General features: G+C 37.3%; 1 protein-coding gene across 1 annotated transcript in view; it reads left to right on the top strand.

The window, feature by feature from the left end:
- Window positions 1-22341, top strand: part of TM9SF3 (transmembrane 9 superfamily member 3) — a 45372-nt gene extending 23031 nt beyond the window's left edge. Inside the window, exons 7-15 of the mRNA XM_009087377.4 lie at window positions 370-536; window positions 2901-2995; window positions 4863-4993; window positions 12538-12677; window positions 14204-14272; window positions 14364-14510; window positions 14653-14736; window positions 14847-14923; window positions 19411-22341. Of these exons, the coding sequence (XP_009085625.2) occupies window positions 370-536; window positions 2901-2995; window positions 4863-4993; window positions 12538-12677; window positions 14204-14272; window positions 14364-14510; window positions 14653-14736; window positions 14847-14923; window positions 19411-19478 (978 nt within the window). The 3' untranslated portion in view covers window positions 19479-22341. The remainder of the gene's footprint in view (window positions 1-369; window positions 537-2900; window positions 2996-4862; window positions 4994-12537; window positions 12678-14203; window positions 14273-14363; window positions 14511-14652; window positions 14737-14846; window positions 14924-19410) is intronic.
- Window positions 22342-22547: the final 206 nt, after the last annotated feature.

Raw genomic sequence — 22547 nt, 5'->3', positions numbered from 1 at the left:
TATAGCATGCTTCTAGGTTGCGACCCAAAAATCTCTCTCTAGTCATTGTGTTAATGTTCATATCCAACCTTAGGATTAACTAGGTCCATTCTGACTTTGTAATAGAAGCCTGATGTACTCCTAAGCACCTCAGAGGCTTTAGGGACAGGGAAGGATTTTGATAGATTTTATTGTGTCATACATTCAGGTAGCAATCTGTTGTCTTCATAAGCATCTGAAAAGTAAACTTTTCCATTTGATGCATTCAGAAGAGAAGACACACTTCACTTGAAGTTGCTTTATTAAATCAGACCTTTTGTTTTTATGTAGCTTGTGTGTTTGTCTTTAATTGTCATGACTAGACTTAAAATTTGTTGTTGTTGTTCCCAGGACAGAGATCTAGGTGATGAGTATGGGTGGAAGCAGGTCCATGGAGATGTGTTTAGACCATCCAGTCATCCTCTAATATTTTCATCGCTTATTGGTTCTGGCTGTCAAATTTTTGCTGTGTCTCTTATAGTTATTATTGTTGCAATGATAGAAGATTTATACACAGAGTAAGTATAATTGTGCCATGTCTTCCATATATAAATGTTTAAGTGAACAAAATAATAACAAAAGTTATTGTTCTAAGTGGCCTGAAAAAAAGTGTTTGAGAGTCTCTAGTAGTAATGTGTAAATCAGATGTAGTATTAAGAAGTGCTCTTTTAATTTGTAATGAAACTTTGTCCTACTGTTACCACATTAGTTGGTCTCCTTTGATTTTTTTCTTTTAGTGCTTGCTTTTTGAATTATTTATTTTGAAACTAGTTTGTTCTGCAGAATCACTGGTAGATAATATGGGAATTATATGTATTCAAAAGTTCATATTTCACTCCTGGTTTCATCCAGAGTGACAAGATATTAGGATATTTCTGACCCTATTTCCCCACTATGTCCTGTGAAGACTGAAATAAGAGTGTGCTCTGTTGTGAATAGTCCTGTTTTCTGCTGACAAGTCAGCATTAAGTCAGTCTTATCACAAGTCTGCTTGGGAATGAAAATGTAATTCTTTAAGTTCTCTTGAACACATAGTGCTCAGCCTGTGTTGATGTAAAATCCCCAGAAATAGGTCCTGAATGGAAAGAATCAATTTTAAAAAAGAAACAATACTCAAGTTTAACTCACTACTTGTTGTTTACCTGTTTTCTTCCTTTACCTCTTAATTTGATTGAGATTTTTGGGTTACTGGGTGGACTTCATCTGCTTCTGTAGTGATTGTGTTTTGGGTATTGGAGGGAATTATTGGCTTGTGTTTGGGGTTTTTTGGGTTTTTTTACAAGTGATTTGTTTTAAGCAGTGACAAAACTTTAATCTGTATCACCTGTAACCTGATTTTAACAAGTTGTAATACTTCTAATGTGCCGCAAGAGGGAACTCTTGCATTTCAATTTAGTGGCCTTTTACCGGTGTGTTTAAAAAGCCGCTTTGTAGTACCAGAATCTTGGCATATTTTCATTTTTCATAGGATGTTATTCCCCTCCTTGTGTCTCATGGTTATATTTCTAGGCAGGCATACATACACAGTTTTAATTGTGCAGCAAATCAGCCCTTCAGAGAACAAAATGAAACCATTTCAGAATCTATGTGCCCTGTAGGGAGGTTGTAGGTTAGTCATGTCAGTTGTAAAATGTATCAGAACAGTATTTTTTGAAATGATATGTGCACTTAGTCTTTTATTGCAATAGGCCTTTCTGTCACTTTCAAAGTGAATTTAATTCTGGGTGTGTAGTGGAACAATTGACCAAATGTGGTGCAGACAATTCTTATGTTTAGGAACACAGCACCAAGTCTGGTACTTTTACTGGTAGTCTGGATTTACACAGTGGCAGTGCCATTTCAGACTGTGCCTGCTCTTGGGGGTTTTGCATGTGTCTCTAAATTGTCTTAAGTTACAAGAAGCTTTTAAAAGAGAAATATTGATAAAACAGTCCTTCAGTGTGTGTGACCAGCAGGTATATTTGCTTTGGTCATGCTGTCATGGAAGCTTAAGTGCTAAAGATTGCTTCTTTGAGTACAGCAGGCATCCAGGAATGGTTCCTCAAAAACCAAAATGGCAGTAACTAGAATCTCTCAGAGCAACCAATTTGAAGAAAGTACAGTAAGTCAGCTGAAAACCTACTGCTATTTGCTGTTGAAGAATAGCAGAGGGATGTGGGGAAACAATTCTATTAATGAATAACATTTATATCTTCCTATTCTTAGATATGATCTTTTAAAATGTATTTGGAAATGGCTTCTTTGATTTAAAATTATTAGCTTTGCTTGTAAAATTTCAGAAAAATTATGCCAGAATTAGTAGTCCAACATTTAATGGGGTGACATTTAAAAATTACTAGGCTCTTCTGATTGCACTACTTAATGCTGATTTGTGACTTCATTATAGTATTTATAGTTTCTAAATCTAATTTTCTGCCAGATGAGGACTTTCGATCTTAAAAGTTAATTTCTGGGGGATGGCAGAAACATTATTCACAATCTTCGTATATTTTTGTTAATACTGACCTTTTGACATTTTATCTGCAGTTGAATCTTACACTTAATGGAGATCATGTAAATAGTTATTTATACACAAAGTACCCACATCCAAATGTCAGGGTATATTTATCAGAGGTGAGAGTCTGTACTCCAGTTAAAATAAATGCATGTTAGGAAAGAGTGTAGTATATCAAAACTCTCTTTCCCATATTGAATTAGACTTGGCCAAAGCCTTGTGTACAAACAGTTCTCATTCTTATGCAGATTTTACAGTTTAAGCTCTTCTAAATATTTGTATTACATAAAAATATTAAATAGCTGCTTCTGCTAAAAATACAGGGGTTTGTTTGGTCTAATCATGTTTGATTTTATATGTCATTTACCAAAAACATCCCTTCTTGTAGGAGAGGATCAATGCTTAGTACAGCTATATTTGTTTATGCTGCAACATCGCCAGTGAATGGATATTTTGGAGGAAGCCTTTATGCTAGACAAGGAGGTAAATTGTTTTCATGTTTCAGCATTTTCATTGCATTGTTAAATGGAGAAATTATTATTTTCTGATTTGCACCAATGTAGAAGAGTCCTCATGGAGTTAGATGGAATCCATTAGATTATTAATAAGCAGAAAATATTTTGAGTATGTTTAACTTTCATATTATCTACTCACTACTGGCTATGCTTTCTAAAAAGGTAACTGAAGTCTTAGGTTAGTTTAAAAGACCTAAAGGGCTGTTAACAGTTGTGACTTCCAAATTGCTTGTTATACTCTTGGTATATAATTTTTGGCTCATGACATCCACAGAGTGTAATAGCCTTTCCCTTTTGTGTAACATGTTGTTAAACAGCTCATGTTCCTCTTCTTTGTGCACTAGGGGGTTATGTTAGGCTAACACAAAAAGCAAAAAGGACAAGTATAGATTATTTACTAGACCATTAATTGCAGATGGGGAGCACTGTTTATATCATCTTTTAAAGAAAGTTGTTCTACTTTCCAGTATATGCTCTGCTTTATACTTAGCAAATCAAAATGAGCATCAGTAGAGAGCAGAAGCCAAATAAAATTGACAGAAGATTTGAACAGGCTGTCTTCAATTGCTCTCCACTATGCCTCTGAGTTATGACCAGTTAGATTCTTGCAGTGCACTAGCTTCATCCATTCCCTATGCTGCAATAAAAGAATAATCAATATCTATTATCTTCTAGAGTGCTTAAAAAAATAATTCTGGTAAGTTCACAGAAGAAAATTTGTATTTTTTTAGCATGATATACCTGTTAATGTTCAATCTCAACTCTACTTTGAGTTTGGAGGTTAGAAGTTTATTTTCATGTCGCCTGTTTATAAACCTAGCAATTTGTACAAAACCAGATCTAGTTAAAAAGGAGTTGCTGTGCTGTAATGTATTGTGCTCTGTAGTTGAGCTAGATAAGTTTTTTTTTAGAGGTAAGCATGTATCAAACCATGAAATTATGATTATGTTGGCACATGGTGAAAATACATATGATTGTTGTGAAAAAAATATGCTTTTTAAAGTAGTTTTTACTTATTGCATATTAATATCATGGTGTATAAATGTCGACAGTATTTAAGAGCATAGAAACTACAGAGAATACAGATAGGTGAAATTTTTAAGGTACTGCCCAAAGGGACTTCTTTGATCTCCTCAAGGAGCTCTAAATTTAGTAATAACTGCTAACAGGTGTTCTGTTCCCTTGATGTTTGGACTTTAGAAATCTCTTTCTACCTTTTCTGTTGCTGAAAATGTCAGGAGTCCAGTTTTCCTGTATGTTAAATGCTGTGGCATTTTGCCTTTTTCCAGGGATAGCCATTTCCTTAATGCATCCTGAACGTGTGTCTGGGTTGGCTGGGTCCAGCTCAACCAAGCCAGCCCTGAGCAGGTGCTGCCTGGAAGCAGCTGTAGTGCAGAGTTCTCCTGGGAGCAGTGCTGAGCTCTCCTGTGCTCTCAGAGTGGGAGCAGGTTCTACACAGGGCCAGCTCTGCTTTCTCTGTCTCTTCTCATCTGCAGCTACATGCACCCTCAGGTTTCACACCCCAGGTTCTCTGGCCAGCTTAGTCAACATATGCTCTTCTTCAGCTGAAATGTTCTCATGCTGTATCCCTTTTCTTCTTTTCACCTGGCCCACTAAATTGATTAATGTGCTGCATCTTGTGAGTGACCAGAGTCAGATGAAACTTAGTTTGCTCTTAGCTCTTCTGTTGATGTAGTATGATGTTACTTACTTCTTTCACCTTTTTGTGGGAGAAGTAGTCAAACATATAAATTCAAGAGTGCTTGCTAATTTTTTTTTTTTTTTTTTAAATATGCTGTATCTTACCAGTCCCATTGAAATGTCCCTTCTTACAGGAAGGCGATGGATAAAGCAGATGTTCATCGGAGCCTTCCTTATTCCAGCAATGGTGTGTGGAACTGCCTTCTTCATCAACTTCATTGCCATCTATTACCATGCTTCAAGAGCTATACCCTTTGCAACCATGGTGAGTTGTTTCACTGGCACATTTAAACTCCACTGTACACACAGAAAAATGATAATTTTAAAATCAAAATGCATTTGTGAGTCACAGTTTAGACCTAGCTAATTAGAAATTTATCATGGGAGGGGGCTTAAGGTCCTTCAAGTATAATTAATTTAAATCACAATAGCAACAGCTGCTGGATGCCAAAAACAGTCTTATTTCTGCTTAAAGTGGCACTTAAAGTGACATTGCTGATTCTAGTCACCTCACAGTATTTTCAAAGCATGCCTAGATATCAGCTTTTCACCAGTTGAATTCATTTTTATAAAACCACTAAGAGTAATATAAAGCTAAACATGTTTATAAACTCTTCACTTATTTTTTCATTTTCTTCTTCAAGAAATTAGATTAAAATTCTATCTTTGAGTATGTTTGTGTTAGTTGTTCAATGTGTCCCAAAGCAATATTGTGTTATTTTTTCTTTCCTATGCTAGCAGCCATATACAGTACTGTCATAAAAGTTTACAGCATTGATCTTTGATATATGTAAAGAGACTGTTTTACTGCTAAGCAAGCAGTTATGGTATCCCATTTCTCACTTGTAATCTCATTTGGAGGCCAAGAATGCTGAGGGAAGGCAATTCCATATGTGCTGAAGTTTGTCTTGTGAATTTGTTCAGCTGATTTGTATTTTAAGACCATGGGCACGTGCATGGAAAAGCAAACTGAAATATAAATCTGCAGGGTTAAATTCATCAAGATGTTAGGACTCTCTATACACAGTGATTTTTATGTTTGCCAGGTTTTATGAAAGTGTTTGAATCATTGTGACTGGCAATAAAACTTAAGTGGAGTTAGCAGGCAAGCAGGTTATGAATCGGAAACTTCATCAGCATGAGCAACGCTCTAATGACTTCAAATCAACAACCTGGTTTGTAGAAGGAAATGGAAATTGTTTGCAATTACCATGTTATGCTTCAGGTTGAAGTCCCCAGGAAGCCCTCTGGTTTTATGGATGAGATCCCTTTGTGTCTTTTCACCTTTGTTTTTAATGTAAAGAGGCTAACAGAATTGTGTAATGCAAATTTGCTGCTTTCTTGGGGAAATAAAACTTCTGCCACCTAAATGTATTAGAAGACAGAAATAGCTTCCTTTACCCTGACAGGTCTTGAAACCATCCTCATTGATTTAAATTGCTGGCAAGTATTGCTCCTTCATCTTGACTGCCATAAATCTGGAAAAAGCAGAAACTGAGTTACTGAAAAAAGTTCCTCAGCAAAAAGGTTGCTAAGAGACTATTAAATATGTCATTCTGTACTTTGCCAGTTTTGCATTTGCCACTTCCCAGTGAAGTATCTAAGTAGTCTCTGTGACTAAATTCTTCCCTCCAGAGGGACTTTCCTGTGGAATTTAGGCAAGGGCAGCTGATAAAATCAAATCCAGGACATCCAACTGACACTCAGTTGCTGTATCTTTCACCTAGCTGGTATCTGTTTTTCTACACTTTGTCTTGAAGTCTTCAAATTGATTGGGCTCTTCAGGACCTTCATGCATCTCTTTGTAGTCCATTTTGAACTTCAAAACTTTATTCACCTTGTATAACTCACTCCTGGCATCTGGGATCTCCTTGGAGATGTGGCAGGGCCTGGGAAAATGGAAAGCTTGTTTCTGAAATCAGTCTTCACTCTTGGGACTCAGGCCTTAGCCCTTTTAGATGCACTTGCAAGCTGTCTTACCTATGGAATGACAAACCTTCTGCAGTGAAATAAGCCATGAGCATAAACAAAGGCTTAATCTCTTCCTTGGGGTAGCTTTCAGCTGTCCTTCTTTCCAGAATGATATCAAGAATATGACAGGTTTTATTCAAATATGAGACCTTTTAAAAACTTAATACATTAACTTTCTGGAGCATATGAAGGAGATACAATCTGCTTTTTTCACTCATCCCTTCACCTTTATAGGAATGCAGTGGGTACTGTTCAGTTATTCATGCCTTTGGAGTCCAAATTTGATTTTTTTGGTGTATTTTGTTTATTATGTCCTTTTACTGGTGAACATTGAGTTCTGAAATTGTTATATATCTTGACTTTCTTTCTGTTGATGTTTTTCAGTCTTTCTGCTGTATTTAACAATCATCTTTGTGTTTGTGTGAATGATATGTAAAAAGTGGCACATAGAAGATTTAAGAAGACTTTTAAATTATGATATATAAAGCGACTTCTCCATATTATGTTTGAGGAGTATGGTACTAGTTCTGTGCAAAAATACTGACTAATGCAGAATTTCTACAGAGTCCAGCATGATTGAATTTGAAGGGACCATTTTAATTCTGGCATTTCATAAGTTGTGACTGCTTACCTTGTTCTGTGAGTGATGCATAATTTAAAGATTTCCATTAAGGCTACTATGACTAATGTAATATTCTGATTGCAAAATCTATGCAGCTTCTATTAACTGTTTTAAGATTTATCTTTTCTTTTTTTTTTTTTTTTTTTTTTTGTTTCATCAGTAGGTTCCTTTGTGGCTTAGGTTTCCAGTGTGCATTCTTAATGATTTAATTAAATAAGGTTAAGGACACTGTATTTCTCTTGGGATTGAGACCCTATTGTTTGCATCTTTTGTACCTTGTTTTGAAAAGAAAAAAGTGTTTCCTCCAACAGATAGCTTAATCCAAGCTGCAGGTTTCCCTGACAGCTTTAAGTTGATATGAGTATTGACTGCCACTAAAAAAAGAGGGCCTGGTAGTGCCAATGATTTTCATGCCTTGAGCCAGATAAAGAAATACATCTAGTTAAAAAAAGGAAAACATCCTGTTACATACATTCAGCAGAAGTGACTGTGCAACCCTTGGTCAAACCCCTTCATTTTGCTAAAAATAGACACCTCTTAATTCTTCTGCCTACATTTTCAGCGGTTCAATTTATTACCCAAAGCAACAGTCTAGATTAGCAACTTAGTTGTAATAAAACTAGTAACACTTTATGTTGAAGGCTTCTGTTCTATTCTTTTTCTTTTAATGTTTGGACAATGTGCAGAAAACTGTTGTGTTATACTAATTTAGCAACCTCTGTATGGGACGGAGTCTCATGACTGAGAGTGCATTTTGGTAGCTGACAGGGAAGATCAAGCTGCTGTTTTGACAGTTAATTTTTATTGCTTTTCTTCCCTGTGCATTAAGCAGACGTGGCACCATAGCCTGCCAGTAGCTGTTTAATATTAGATATGCTCATAAAAATTTTAATTATCACCCTTGAAAGAAGTTTAATCTACAGTTGTCAGGAAATATGAAACATGTGGCGCTTGGAAATAAATTATATCCCTCTTCACAATGTTTCCTTTCAAATATGGAAAACTGAATTCTGCACATTCAGTCAAGGGCAGTAGAATATTCTTTCTCCATCAAAACAAAAAAACGAAACAAAAAAGGAGTTAGAAGGAATGCAGGCTTGGTGAGGTTGACAGTCCTCTTCTTTGGCAACTAAAACCTGCAAGCAAATTGGCTGCTAGTTTATAAGATATTTTGCACAACAAAATTGCAACAGTCAAAATTAAAGATGTATTTTTTAATGTACTGGCTTGGTACAAAAGCTCACATAGTTTGTTTTGGGTAACATGGATTATAGAGAACCTCTGCTTGTTTGCTTGATGAATAAAACAGGTTTGAAGATCCAATGTATTTGCCTCTTTGCATAATTTGTGTTTTATGAAGTAGTAGTTAAAACAGTTCTCTGAATTTCTCATGGCTGATATTACAGTAATAACTCTTAAAACACTCAGACGTAACTTTCTTATCTCTGCCTGTCACACAACTGCTGTTACTGGGATTGGAGTTTTTTAGTATGCTGTCAGTGACTTTGGCAGGAGGGTAGAGCAGGTTTGTGTGTTGGTCTTGTCTTCATTTCTCCTTTCCATTTGTGATGGTGAAGTGGAGGCAATTAAGTGTCTGACCTGCTTTTCCCATTGTTTTTTTACTCTTGGAAGCCTTTTAGGCAGAAATCTTGTAACTTCACCTTTAAGACACTTGTTACCCCAGTACCCTGTGTTTGCTTCAGTTAGGATTTAGGCTCTGTAGGTTTGGATATTGCCTGGCCTGCAAACATTGTCCTTGCCATCTGCGGCTACAGGCACTACCTGTTTGGTTTGAGAGGAGGGGCACTGCTTTTACCTCAGACCTGTAATTAAAAGGAACATGCCTGAAAACCACCCGCTATCTCCAGTTATCTCTCACATCCAGGGAAGGCTTATTATTGCCAAGAGTTGCAAGTTGTTTTACCAGTCATCAATCTGAGCAGGTAGACTACCTGTGAGTAGTGCACCTGAGAAGGAAAAGCAAGAAGGAAGGTGCTGCTGAGTTCAACATGGTGCGTACAACCAGTACTGGTTTTGTTGGTCATCTTACTAAGACCAGTAGGTTGCTGTCTCTAGAATGGTCTTGTCTCAGTAAGAAGAGCATGCACATCTTCATTCTGGACAGCTTATCAGAGCCAGGTGGGAGTAGGAGGCATTCCCAAGCCTGCACTATGGTTCATCCTTGTTTGCTCTCCTTTGCACTCCAGACTCTGCTCAGATAATTTTTAGACTCCTGAAATGGCTCCAGGATAAAAGGAAAAAAATGTACTTCACTTTCACATGTCCTCAGAACACAGCATAGCATTAAGACAGGTGGCATTTCACTGTTTAAAACAAAATGTTGACTTTATCTAATGCTGCTGATAGGTATCACTGAAGATGCTGGCTGTTCTGTTTGAAATCACTTGTTTTTCAGCCGAATGGATAACAGAATGTAAGGTGTTACACCAATTTCAGTCATACTTTGACTGATATGATGATGAAGCCACAGTTTTTCTGATGGATGACAATGACGGGTGTACTGGGGATAGCTTGGCTGTATTTACTGAAGTCATTATTCAAGGAAACTTGATCTGTCTCAGCTTGTTTTATGCAGATGAACATTTTTGATTTCAAAGCTACTGCTGAGTCAGTTTCCTGGATAACACATCAGCCAAGCCCTGCTGAATGAAGTTGAGCCCTTTCCTTTCCCACCTGGTTTGAAGCCATTCAGTTGTGCAGAGGGTATCACTAGAATGAAATGCTACTGACAGCCTTGTTTCATCCAGGAGTTTGCCAGCTAATCAGTAATTAGACCTGAATGTTCCTTGCTTGGTTCCTTGTCCAAGGTTAGAATCTTTCTGTGTGGATTCTGTAAAATAGACACATTTTGCAAGATGAACAAAAACAAGATGCTAAGTGTTGTTGCAGGTGACCTTAGAGCCCAAGGCAGTTCCTGGGCAGTTTCTTTATGCAATAAAACAGTGGATTCTCTTCCTACCACTGTCCCCAGTCAGTGAAATTTTTAAGATCAAGAAATTAAGCTAGAGTAATCTTAAAACCTGCACTGTAAAAGACAGCTGTGGCTGCATGAGCAGTACAGATGCCCTCTCACACTGCGTGGATCAGAGCTTTCTGCCTGAGCCAGGTGTGAAAGCTGCCTGCCAGAGCACCACCACAGAGCAGGATGGGCCACCCAACACATCCTGAGGGCCTTGCTGCAGGAAGCAGAGCACACTCTTCTTGAAAATGGAAGTGGTTGCAATATGTTCAGCTCAGAAATTTTTTGGATACTATCCAAGCCTTAATTCTTGAAAATCTCTTCTACCCATTGCACCTCAAACAAGCTGGGATGTTTTGGTGAGGATTTTAATAAATGTAGTGCTCAAGATGATGTTCTTTGATGTTTCTGATACTTTCTGACATTTTTCTCTGAAAATTCTCATCTGCTCCTTCATTTAGACTGAGCAGTTTTCAAGGGCAGAACCTGTATCCATTGAGTGAGTTGTATGCTTCTCCTGAAATTTATTCTTAGGCAATCTCAGTGTCCTACTTTAAACATTTTTTTGCTTACGTGTGTGTTTTGGGTAATGGAAGAAGATAAATGGGAGATACTAAATTAATTGTGTAAAAACTGCTTTATTGTTATTATATTATTTATACTTCAAATAGAAGTACAACTTAGTGTCTCCTTGTTTATGAGTGACGCTTCATATTTTAGTGGCTCATGAAGTAATTCTTTAATAACCTCTTCTCAAAGATATACAGAGCAGTCTGGAAAGTGCTTCTGCTTGTTGGCCCACCAGTTTGGTGTACCCCTCCTGTGAAGCATGAAGGCTTGCTCCATCCAACCCCAGGCAATGTTTTCCCTTCCCATCTGACCTAAGCTAGCCAGTAATAAAAGAATAACCCACTGACTTTAGTAAAATGCTGCCTTAAATTTGTGTGTTTCACCTAATGCTATGTTTGTATTGAACTAATGTTATTCTTTCTTTTCAGCTGCTTGCTGTAGATTTATTAGATACAACATACACGAGCAGCTTTTATTTATCCTCAGAGTAACTGCTTCTTAAGCAAGTCAATGTGAGCTCTTAGTTCTCTTGTGCTCTCTGTTGTTTTGCATTAATCTGCTGCCATGGACTTGGCATTCTGCTGGAGTGAAGACAAATGTAGCTCCTTTGCTCAGGAGGCACCATGGTGTACTCACAGCCTCAGGCAACAAAGCCATTAAAAGGCAGTATTTTCATATGTTTGCATATAAAAGGTCACAGGGTCCGTAGTCAGTACTGTGGTGATTGCATTATGGGCAACTGTTCTGTCTTTGATTATCAATATCAAAAATTAACAAACTGTCTAATGCTATTTCTTTTTGTGCTAAAGAGTTATGAATACAGAACGTCTTGCTTCACACTTGAAATTTTCCTGGTTTTGGAATATAAATTATGTTGCCTTTAAGAATTAGGAAAAATGGAGCTACATAAGTATAGTGACATAAAAAGATTCATGGTAGATTTTTGGAGAGGCTGTTCCATTGGAAAGAGCTGGGGCATTGGCTTGACCTTTCCTGTATTGTGCATGAACGTGATTTCTATATGTAAGTAGGTGTGTTGTGTTTCTAAATTATGTATCTTGGTGTACCAGTGGTGACTGGTTTCTTTGTCAGTCAGTGTTCTTAATTGCCTGGTTGGTGCATAGTGGAAAACATTGAACCCAAAATTGAATCAAAATTGGTAGCATTTTTACACGGTTTTGTGATTATTATTGGGGTTGGCTTGGTTTTGTTGTTTTGTTTTTTTTTATTGGATAAAAAATTCTGCACCCAACACTTGTAATTTTGTGTGTAACTACCTAACTGCTAGATGTCGATTCCCAGAGAAATTCCCACTTGCACTCTCTACAAAACTGTAAAAAATGCTGACAATGCTTTCTGTTATGAAGTACCATGAAGATTTCCTTTTATTTCTTGTGCAATGTATTGAGTATAATGATTAGGTGGAAACAGTAAAGCAGTCTGTAATGGTTTGTTCTCTCAACTGATGGATGAAAATATACTTAATAATGTTTATTAGAAAGTTTCTCAGGGAAAAAATGCTTCTATTTGATAAAATATATGGTGACTAATGCTTCATAAGTAGGAGTATGATTCTACAACAATAACTACTAAGGACTAATACTGGTTATCTTCTATTGTTGTCTTAGACCTGTTTTTTTAATTGCAACTAAATTTTTGCTTGCAGGTGGCAGTGTGCTGTATTTGTTTCTTTGTCATCCTTCCACTGAACCTCGTTGGGACTATTCTTGGCCGAAATCTGTCAGGACAGCCTAATTTTCCATGTCGTGTCAATGCAGTGCCTCGTCCTATACCAGAGAAGAAATGGTAAAGACAAGCATAATGTTAACTAGAAATATTCACTTCAATACATTTAAAATGGCTTTTCTGGTCTTCAGCTTTAATGGAGTAATTCCTTTTAATTTAAATTGAGTTATGCCTAGAATAACCGCTCAACTGGCATGTTCCTTATATGATTTTTCTTTTGAATTAAAACACCATGGTTAATAGTTGTAGCAGATTTTACACTCCTGGATCACTGATTTACATTTTGCCTGAAATGCTCTTTAGTCTCTGTGTAAAGGGGGTGGTGCCAACTCAGTTCTTGTATAGATATATTGACACTAAAACCTCTCCACTACAGTTAATGCCTCTTACAGGTTTAGAATTTGAGTGTGCCTTGGAGGCAGAACTGTTCTGATTAATGGTCTCCTAACACAAGCTGAGACATATTTGCAGGGTTATGGTGGGGAGAAGCTTGCAATGCTGTTCCCAATTCTGTACTTTTGTTGGTGGCACAGAGCCTAAAATATTACAGGTAATATATGGTTTGAACTGTGCAGAAGGCTTTATAATTTTTGATGTGAATGCATAGTGGTGCCTAGTCTCAAAAAGTATACTTAGGTTTTTGGAAAATTATGAATGCAATCACTTTTTCCTATTAATTTAATTCTGAGGTGAAAGCAGCAAGCTACGGAAATTAAAATATCCTCAGAGGATTTTTTTAATAGACTTTTCTTGCTTTCCCTGTTCAGAGGAATGGAACAGACAAAGTGAAAGGGGCACTGAAACATGTAAGCCTGTAATGTCCAAGAAGTGCAGACACTGAGTCTCTTGTTCGTGGTGGGTTGTGCAGCTCAGATGTTAGACTTTAATTTATATTGTGACTGGTATCTTGGATTCTGATGGATGTTTAGGGATCAGCATGACATTTAAAAATACTTCTCTTGACATGATGAAGTAACACAGCATCAGCTTAGACAAGTCTCCCTATAAATAATAAAAGAAGCTGCAAATGAAATCACTGGTTACTAGCTGGATTCAGGATCATTGCAAGTGCTACAGGGGGGTCACCTTTTAGTGGCAGTGTCTTCTACAGGTAGCTGGGTATTTATTTTTAACCATATGTTCATGACTCAGTATAGCATTAAAAATGAACACTGGTTCTTATTTATATAACCATTATCCTGTGAAATTTTGCTTGTGCTTTTTGCTGTATCTGTAGCCATCAGCAGCACTGTGTTTTCACTGCCTTCATGCAGGGCTAGTGGGCCCTTTTTGCCAAGAAAGATTCTTTCTGTGGCCTTAAGGCTGGTTAGAGGGCTAACCTTATGCCTGTAGGTGATAGGCATGAGCCTCATGTTTTGTTTCAGCTTTCCCCAAGAGTAACTTCTTGTTTTATCCATACATGTGACATTTTTGAAGGAATCTTTCTAATCTGCTGGTAAGAGACAGAAATGTTCTTGTTAGCATGCTCTTTAAACAATCTTCTGTGCTGTATTAATGATCTGGTCTTAATATGTTAATAAATGAAAAATTTCAGTTATGCCTAAACTAATCCTAATATCTTTCAGGTTCATGGAACCAGCTGTTATTGTTTGCCTAGGTGGAATCCTCCCTTTTGGATCAATTTTTATTGAAATGTGAGTACCTCAGCTGTTTCCCAGTTTGATTAAAAGTTACAATTTAAGTTAAACGACAATATCATCTGCATGTTTTGTTTACTCTCTTCAGGTATTTCATTTTTACTTCATTCTGGGCTTACAAGATCTACTATGTTTATGGCTTTATGATGCTGGTCCTGGTTATCCTGTGCATTGTGACAGTTTGTGTGACCATCGTTTGCACGTATTTCCTGCTAAATGCAGAGGATTACAGGTGGTAAGTGTTGCAACCACACTGTGAGACTTTTGTAGAAAAGCAGTGTTTCTTCAGCCTAAATGGCTCTTTTCCAAGTGCATTGTGCATCTTCTTGGGAAGCCTTTTGGCTACTTGTATGATGAACATGTGTGTTTACTTTTAGGCAGTGGACAAGCTTTCTTTCTGCGGCATCAACTGCGATTTATGTTTACATGTACTCCTTTTACTACTACTTTTTCAAGACAAAGTAAGTGATACTTTTCTTGCTTGAATATCAGATTACTGTATTGCCAAATCAGTTTTATTGACAAAAAACAAGGGAAACAGCTAGCATAAATTTCTGTCTTTCTTTTTCAGGATGTATGGCTTGTTTCAAACATCATTTTACTTTGGTTATATGGCAGTATTTAGCACAGCTCTGGGAATAATGTGTGGTAAGTTCCAGATATTTTGAAGGTTTTCCAGCAATTTTTTCAGACTCATATTTCTGACTTTAATTTGGTGGTTTTGGTGGTGGAATGTGTATGTCTGCAAGACCTGCTCAAAAAGTCTTTAAGAAGAATATGAAGAGTTTTCTGCTTATACTTGGTTCCTACCTTTTATAGGAGATTCCTGTGGATTGTGTCTTCTGATAGGAAGATAATTTATATACCATGCAGAGAATTTCACCCTCTGTGCAAGCTTGAAAGATTCAGTATTTGGCAAGAAATTCTGCAAAATAAATTCCAAATGAAGTTGAGACCATGCTAGCATTTTGCTTTCGGTATTTTACTGTCACCCAAGACAAGGAGCTAGGTGCACCCATTGAGGCATCAATGATAGCACCATAGTGGTGACAGTACCATGTATGTCTTGTGGCACGTATATATGAGGGTGAGCAGAACAGAGGACTGAGAGTTTGAGGATAACATTCGAAAAATAATTATTGCAATAATTATTGAGAATAAGTATTGCAGTATTCACAGGTGAGGAGAGTGCAGGGTGCTCCTGTGTGCAGCTGGATTTCATTGCTTTTTAAGATACTGTTTTGACAGATGTTTAGACAAAAACATAGTTCATGGCAGGGAGGTCATCTGTTAAAGCCAAAAACTTGTTAACATGTAAACTTTATTTTTATAACTTCCTTTATGACCTTCAGCGAGTGCTTCTTGATTCTTTTGCACTTTTCTATAATGTTGATTTTTTGGTGAGTGATCTTAATTTAATACTTCTTAATATTAATGAATAGTCCTATAGCTAGTGGGAAGATTTCTTAGAAATGGTAAAGACAAGCATAATGGTATTTGTGACACGAGATGTCTTACAGGAACTTACTTCTGTAAAGTATATATTTCTTGATATCTCAAAAGGGTGGGTGATATCACAGTGCTTTATAAAAAGGGAAGGAAATTCATCATTTAACAGCTGAGTACCTGTTCCCCTTTCCTCTCATACAATGTAATTTTGCTTCATCAGGTTCTTGGCACATTACAAGCCTTCCCTGCTGTTTTGGTAGTCTTGCTGCCATTTTTTTTTCTTTAATAGGCTTATACTTTTCAGCTCTAATGTTTTCTTTCAAAAGTGCTCAGGCCAGTATTGATTAAAATGTCTGTGATGCAGAAGCCAAGTTTGTCCACCAGTGGACAAACAATTATTTACACTAATATTCTATCAAATAGTGTCCATGATAGGACACTATTTGATGGAATATTAGTGTAAAATCCAGATTTTTCAAAACCAGAATATACTTCAGCACACTAAACTTTATTTCCACAGCTCTATTGAGATTTCTTTTTGTCTTTTTAAATGTGTTGGAAGAGAAGCCGTGAGATTCCTTTTTACTGAGAAGTGCCATTTTCAGCATGTGGAGTGGAGAAAAAAAATCCCCTGTCAAAAAGCATTTGTGTAGGGAACTTGCAGCCATTGAGGTCTAACAAAAACATTTGTGTTAAAGAATTGTGCAGTGTGTGTGCTACTGTCTGTAGGTCTGTGAAAAGTGTGTGGAGCTGTTCTTTGGAGGCTCACATGGGTGGGCGTGTTGGGTATCACAGTTGGATGGGAGATGAACTAGTTAGGGCCCAAAGCAGCCACAGGGAAACTCTGTGTAGGAATGGATCATTCAGCTCTGGGTTTAATGCCCTTGACAATGCCTAGTGAACTCAATCCCACATGTAGTGGGATGCTTTGATCCACAGTTTGCTGCTCTCTGCTGAGCATCTCAGTTCTAGGACCGGACCGTAGGGAGCCTGTGAGAATTTCCAAACCTTTTGAGCTCCTCATGTTTCCCTCTTAGTGGCAGAAAAGATTAAGACTCATTTCCCAACTTAGTGGAAAGCTTAGGGGCTACATAGAAAGGCCTCTTGCAATACCACACTTCAGTGTTTAAATATACTTAAAGAGCTTTTAAAAATATTTTGTGCTTACAAAGTCATGACTGTAGTAATTGGTTTGAAGTAATAGATGGGAATTAATCTCTTTTTGCTTTGTGGTTGTTCTTACTCAGTATTTAGATTTTTCTCTTTATGTAAAAGCTTATTGTTCTGCTGAAATACAGTTGCAGTCTATTTCTGCTGAACCTAAATAGGCCATAACTGGGTTATAAATATCATCTGGTAAGGTGTTTAATAAATAAATATAATATTTCCCTTTACTGTGTTTTTTTTTTTTTAATTCAGATGAGCCAGCTGCCTTGCATTTGAATCAGGAGGATGTTCTTTAGTCCTCATTGCCCAGGGTTTCTGCCTCCCTGCCCCATGTTTTATTCAATGCCTGTGAAGTAGCCTTGAGGCTTAACCCCTGCCTTGGGTATTGGCCATTAGTGGCCTTTATGGCTAAGGCACCTCTCTGATTCAGAATAGGTTTTGATTTGTTTATGGGGATGAGAGCTTGTGGTCTCATGTGACCATACTCTCTACTCCTCCCCCTCACTTCCACCTCATGCAATCTCTAGATCCCAAGTGAAACACAGTTAATGCTTTGTTCTCTCAAATATCTGTGATACCTGGCATTACATCTCTAGAGGATCTCTTAAAGAACAAGTTCTGGAATGTATCTCAGTTTGGCAATGGAAATGGGCATTGGATCTGTTGGCAGTGTTGGCTTTAACAGGAAAAGCTTGCTGAGTCTTAAAGCAGGAATCCAGTGCCATTATTTTGTTCATTTACTTCATAAGACAGAAGATTAATTTCTTGACAAGCTGCAGAAAAATCTGCACATGCTTTTGTATGACTCCAAGCTCTCATCACCTCTTCACAGCCCGTGCTTGGGTCTGTCCAAGTGCTGCACTGGTCTCTCCTTGAACAGTCAGGCCTTCCTTCTGCTGCATCCTCAGCTTGCTTGCAAGCAGCAGCCTCATCTTGTGTGTGCTGTACTTGCTTTAATGGAACTCTACTTTGCCCAAGTTAGTAATGCAAATCTTTTGTTTGCTGGCCAGTGGAATGGTTGCCATGATATTTATACAGCTTGGAATGCTGTCCTGTACAGAAGCTGAATCCACAAACTCCTTACTGCTCCAAAAACATTGGAATGATTTATTATTATTTATTAAATTTTGCCTTGTGCAGATTTCTTGATTGGGTATAAATATTGGGTTTTTGAGGGTCTAAAAATCAAAGCTTTGTGACAGCTTAATGGCTGACTTCATAAATTATCTCATCAGTCTCCAGGATTTAAAGAACTCTTCAGAATCTGAATAATTCCGTAGCCAGCAATGCCAGCTGCAGGTCTGTACAGATTTAATATGTAAAGGCAAACCAACCACTTTATATTTTTACTGGAAAGTTTGGCTTAAAAATTTTAGCATGGGTTAGACTTCTATCTTTAACATGTCTTCTGCAGTTCTGGTGCATCCTAGTTCACTGCAGTGCTTTGTTCTGGGCTTTTCTTTGTTTCTTCCAGGAAGGAAAAATGTTTTTTTTCTTAAGAGTGTTCTTTACCAAGCATCCAAGCATTTAATGTTAGGAGTGCTCCATAGTGATTTACAGACACTGACTTCTCTATCCATTCTGTAAAATACAACTGTGTTGGCAGGCAGACAGCAGTTGTCTCTAATTCTTGCCTGATTTTCAACTTCACTTCAAACATGACGATTAGCCAAATTGACTTACTCTCATTTTGCTTGGAAGGGATGAAGACATTTCCTGCTGATGTTGTAAGACCACAGTATTTACTGAGCCTGGCAAACCTGAGGTTCTTGGTTTGACCAGGAGGGTTGCTGAATCTCTTTCTGAGAAGAGGCCTTAGTCCAGTGCATTTCTTTAATTTTTCTGGATGTCCTTAATACTGCAGTATTTTGGGTTTAGCATAAACTGTTGGCTCTATCAAAAACTCAGTGACCCGTTCTTTTATTACTGCTGTGACAATGCATACTTTGCTCATGACTCTTACTAATTTGAAAACCACAGGTTGCAGTTTCTTGAACTACTAACTGCTACTTGTTAATGTCTTTGTACAGACCTCCTTGGAGTGTAAGACTCCTGGGATCGGGATCTATTATTATTTGTGCTTTGTGGGAGGGAAGAAGCCATCTGCCAATAAAACACTCATCCAGAAGGCATGTAACTTAGAATAAAAACCTGCCCTCCCATCCACCTTCCCTGCAGAGTGGGTGATTGTATGTTTTTTACCCTCTGCTCAGAAAAAATGGACTTGGTTATTGGCAGCAGTAGGGGGGCTGCTATATTTATCAAGGCCAAGTGAGCATGGCCTCTTGGTAAGATGGCTTAATGGATTTGGATTGCTAGACAGGGGAAGTTCCTTTCAGCCTTTCAGGGGTAACATGGATAATTAGAGTTTGAGAACAAGTATTGCAGGTAGAAGAGTTTCTGTGTGCAGAGTATGTGCTTTGTGTGACTTTCTCTGTTGAAGTGTGCATGGTTTATACTGCTGGCTTGTTCTGATGATCAGCTCCTAACATATTCAATGTTTTTGGTTTCTTTTGCAGGAGCTATTGGTTACATGGGAACAAGTGCCTTTGTTCGTAAAATCTACACTAATGTGAAAATTGACTAAGGAAATAAGAAAATTGAACTATGGATCAGCTCCTGTTTTCCTGGGGATGAATTTGCACAGCAAAAAGCGCGAGAAGAGATTTGGGTTTTAACACTGGGCACTATATGGGTCTCCATTTCGTGGATGGCTTAAAGTAACATCTATTTCATTGATCCTAGGTTCTTACTGACTGCTTTCTCCAACTGTTCACAGCAAATGCTTGGATTATATGCAGTAGGCATTACTACAGTATGTGGCTAATCTTTCCCCCCCAAAAAACCGACATCAAAAAACAAAAAACCTAGCTCATTAAAGATGAATAGACTAGCTCTCTTCAGTGAAGAGGACAAACAGTTTGTTTAAAGCATTTGTTCCATTCAATAAAAAGAGGGAAACTTGGCTGCTAAAACTACTTGATTAGTAGTCTTCCTGGTACTCAACATTTCTAAATTATGTAAAAATGCTGTTCCAGAAAGATTACTCTTCTGATTTTTACTGCCATTGCCAGGATAGGAGGTATGTTTTGTATTTTCAACTCCAGGTGCTTTTTGGTTTATTTGCAATATCAACTACCCTACACTCATTTGTTTAAAAAATAATTTAAACATATATAAAACTCCCATATGCATGTAATATATCAGCTATTGCTCTAGTTGGACCAACTTCCCTTTATTTATCTTTAAAGTAATATCCAGTTACATCTTAAATCCATCCAAAGAAAATACAGTCTGAAGACGGGATGTGTTCTCTGCAATGCAATTTACTGTACAGTTAGAAAGCAAAATGTTAAATGGAGAGGATTGTTTGTTTTTTAATAAACACTCTGAGGTCTAGATTAAAACAAAACCAACGTTTTAACTGAATGTCTAAAGTGATTCTCCTTTTTTCCAAGTTAGTCTTGCTTTTTTTTTTTTTGGGGTTTGGGTTGAATGAAGATTTTCCTTAAGACATCATACAAGGGGTAATAAGTGTATATAACATTAAATAATGTAACTTAGGTGTAGATCCCAAATGTATTTGGATGTACAGATTTACTACAGAGTACTTTTTCTGATGATTCGGTGTAAAAATGTGTGAATTCGGGTGGCTTTTTACATCTTGCCTGCCATTGCATGAAAAGTTGGGGTTTCTTCACAATGTGTGTATGTCATGCTTTTCTGTTCTATTTCTCAAGCTCTTACAGGAATTAAATTTGTAATTTAGAACATTTTAATTTTTGTTAATCCTATCTGAACACTTTTGTAACATCAAAAGCACAGTTGCTTTAGAGTGTTCAGAAAACTAAAATAAACTTTTCAGACAAAATGTTTTGATTGTGAAAATAGATGAGTTTGCAATTGAGAATGTTTGAAAAGGCAATACTGCTGAGCACCAGTTTCTGTATACAATATTAGTGTGGTTTTCATCTATCAACCCCCCCGCTTTGAATTCAGAATTTGCTTAGCACTGTATTGTACAATACAACTCCAAAGTGAATGACCAACCCAAAAAGATTCTTCTTGGCTGTGGCAAAGTGTTTTGTGATCCAGCCAGTGTACTGGGAAAAGTGGGGGTAAGTGTGGACTGAAATAAATGGGCAAATAAAGGTTAAATCTTTCTAAGATGACTGTTAATTATGCACTGTATTTAGTTAGAAATATCCTGAATGTGGATATTTGTGACAGATTTGAGAGCCACCGGGCTTGATTTTTTCATGGGATTTTTTTTAGACATCTGCCATGTAGGAATGTTTTCATCAGTGTGGCTGTCTGAAATGGAGCACCTGCCATGTTAAAGAAAACTTCCTGAATTTAAAAAATGAGCCAAATATTTGTATTGATTAGCACTGTAGTGTTTCTATATAAAAAGTACAGATAATGCAGTAGCCACAATGAGAAACATCCTTATTTAGCTTGGGTGAACTGTACAGGTAGGTAATTGGGGGAAGCAGTGCATCATTGCTGCATATGGCTTCTGAAAAGTATTTCAGCTTTTAGCTCTGATTTCCCTGGCCAATTTTAACCAATCTGTCAGAAAATAATTAAGTTTTGCTTCAAGTGAATCATTGGTGTCTGTAGGTGAACACTCTGCTGCACAACAGAATAATTTTTTGTTTAATTTGTTTTGAAGTACAGGCCAGTTTTAAGATGAGCTTATAAACTGGGTCAACAGTTAATTCATCTTTATTCCAAAACATGGAGACTTAAAGCAAAGAATGGATTTTGTACTAGTACTTGCTGTGGGAAGCTGTCTTTTCCCTCTAAATCTGAAGTGAGAAGCCACTTTCTCCATATAATAAATACAATAAGTCCTCTGCCAAGATAAAAGTTTTTTAAAGGGAATGTTATTATAATGGGTCTGGTTTTCTGTTTAGAGCCCTGCTATGTGATTAGTCTATCAGAAACTTCACTAAACTGTTTGTGAATTTCATTTAATCACTTTTTAATGCCACAGGATGGTGGGTTGCCTACTTGCTTTTTCTATCCTCTGGTATTACTGGCTTTTGCATATCCAGACAGGATTGTATATATTCTAAAGTGACATTGGAAAGATACTTACTGCACAGGCATTGCTTTTGTTTCTGCAAGCAGGTTCCTCCAGAGAAGTACTGTGTTTAAATAATTGACATTTTTATACAGCCATCCTTGCACGTAAGTTGGGAGTTTGCTTTGTTTTCTCCCTTTTGGTTTCTGAAGGAATGCAAAATGTGACCAGTTTTCAACAGCTTGTCTTTATGGTTGCTGTTTGGGGCAAGGCTGTTTTCTCCCCTTCCCCCTCCTTGCCCTCCTCCCCAAAAATGTGGGTATAGCTTGAACCATCTTGCTTAATAGAAATTGGAAGCTCTCTGCGTAGATGATGTAGTCCTTCCTCTTTTATGGAAGAAATAAAGATCTTACAGACAATACTCCTCTTACCATGGTTGTTTCTTAAGAGTTTCTGGTTCTTGAAATCAGGCTTTTTGATAACTCTTCAGTTGGCTGCTCAGTGCTTTTCTTCCCACTTCTTGGTACAGGGGCCAGGGATTTGGGTAAATAATTGCATAAGCAATAGCCAGTCTTGACCAAATGTTTTAGGTAAATATAATTGTAAATATTTTCAGTTGAGGCAGAG

The sequence above is a fragment of the Serinus canaria genome, chromosome 6, assembly GCF_022539315.1.
Source record: "Serinus canaria isolate serCan28SL12 chromosome 6, serCan2020, whole genome shotgun sequence".
NCBI classification, from domain to species: Eukaryota; Metazoa; Chordata; class Aves; order Passeriformes; family Fringillidae; genus Serinus; species Serinus canaria.
Note: the sequence above shows the minus strand (reverse complement) of the source record. Positions and strands in the feature narration are given on the sequence as shown.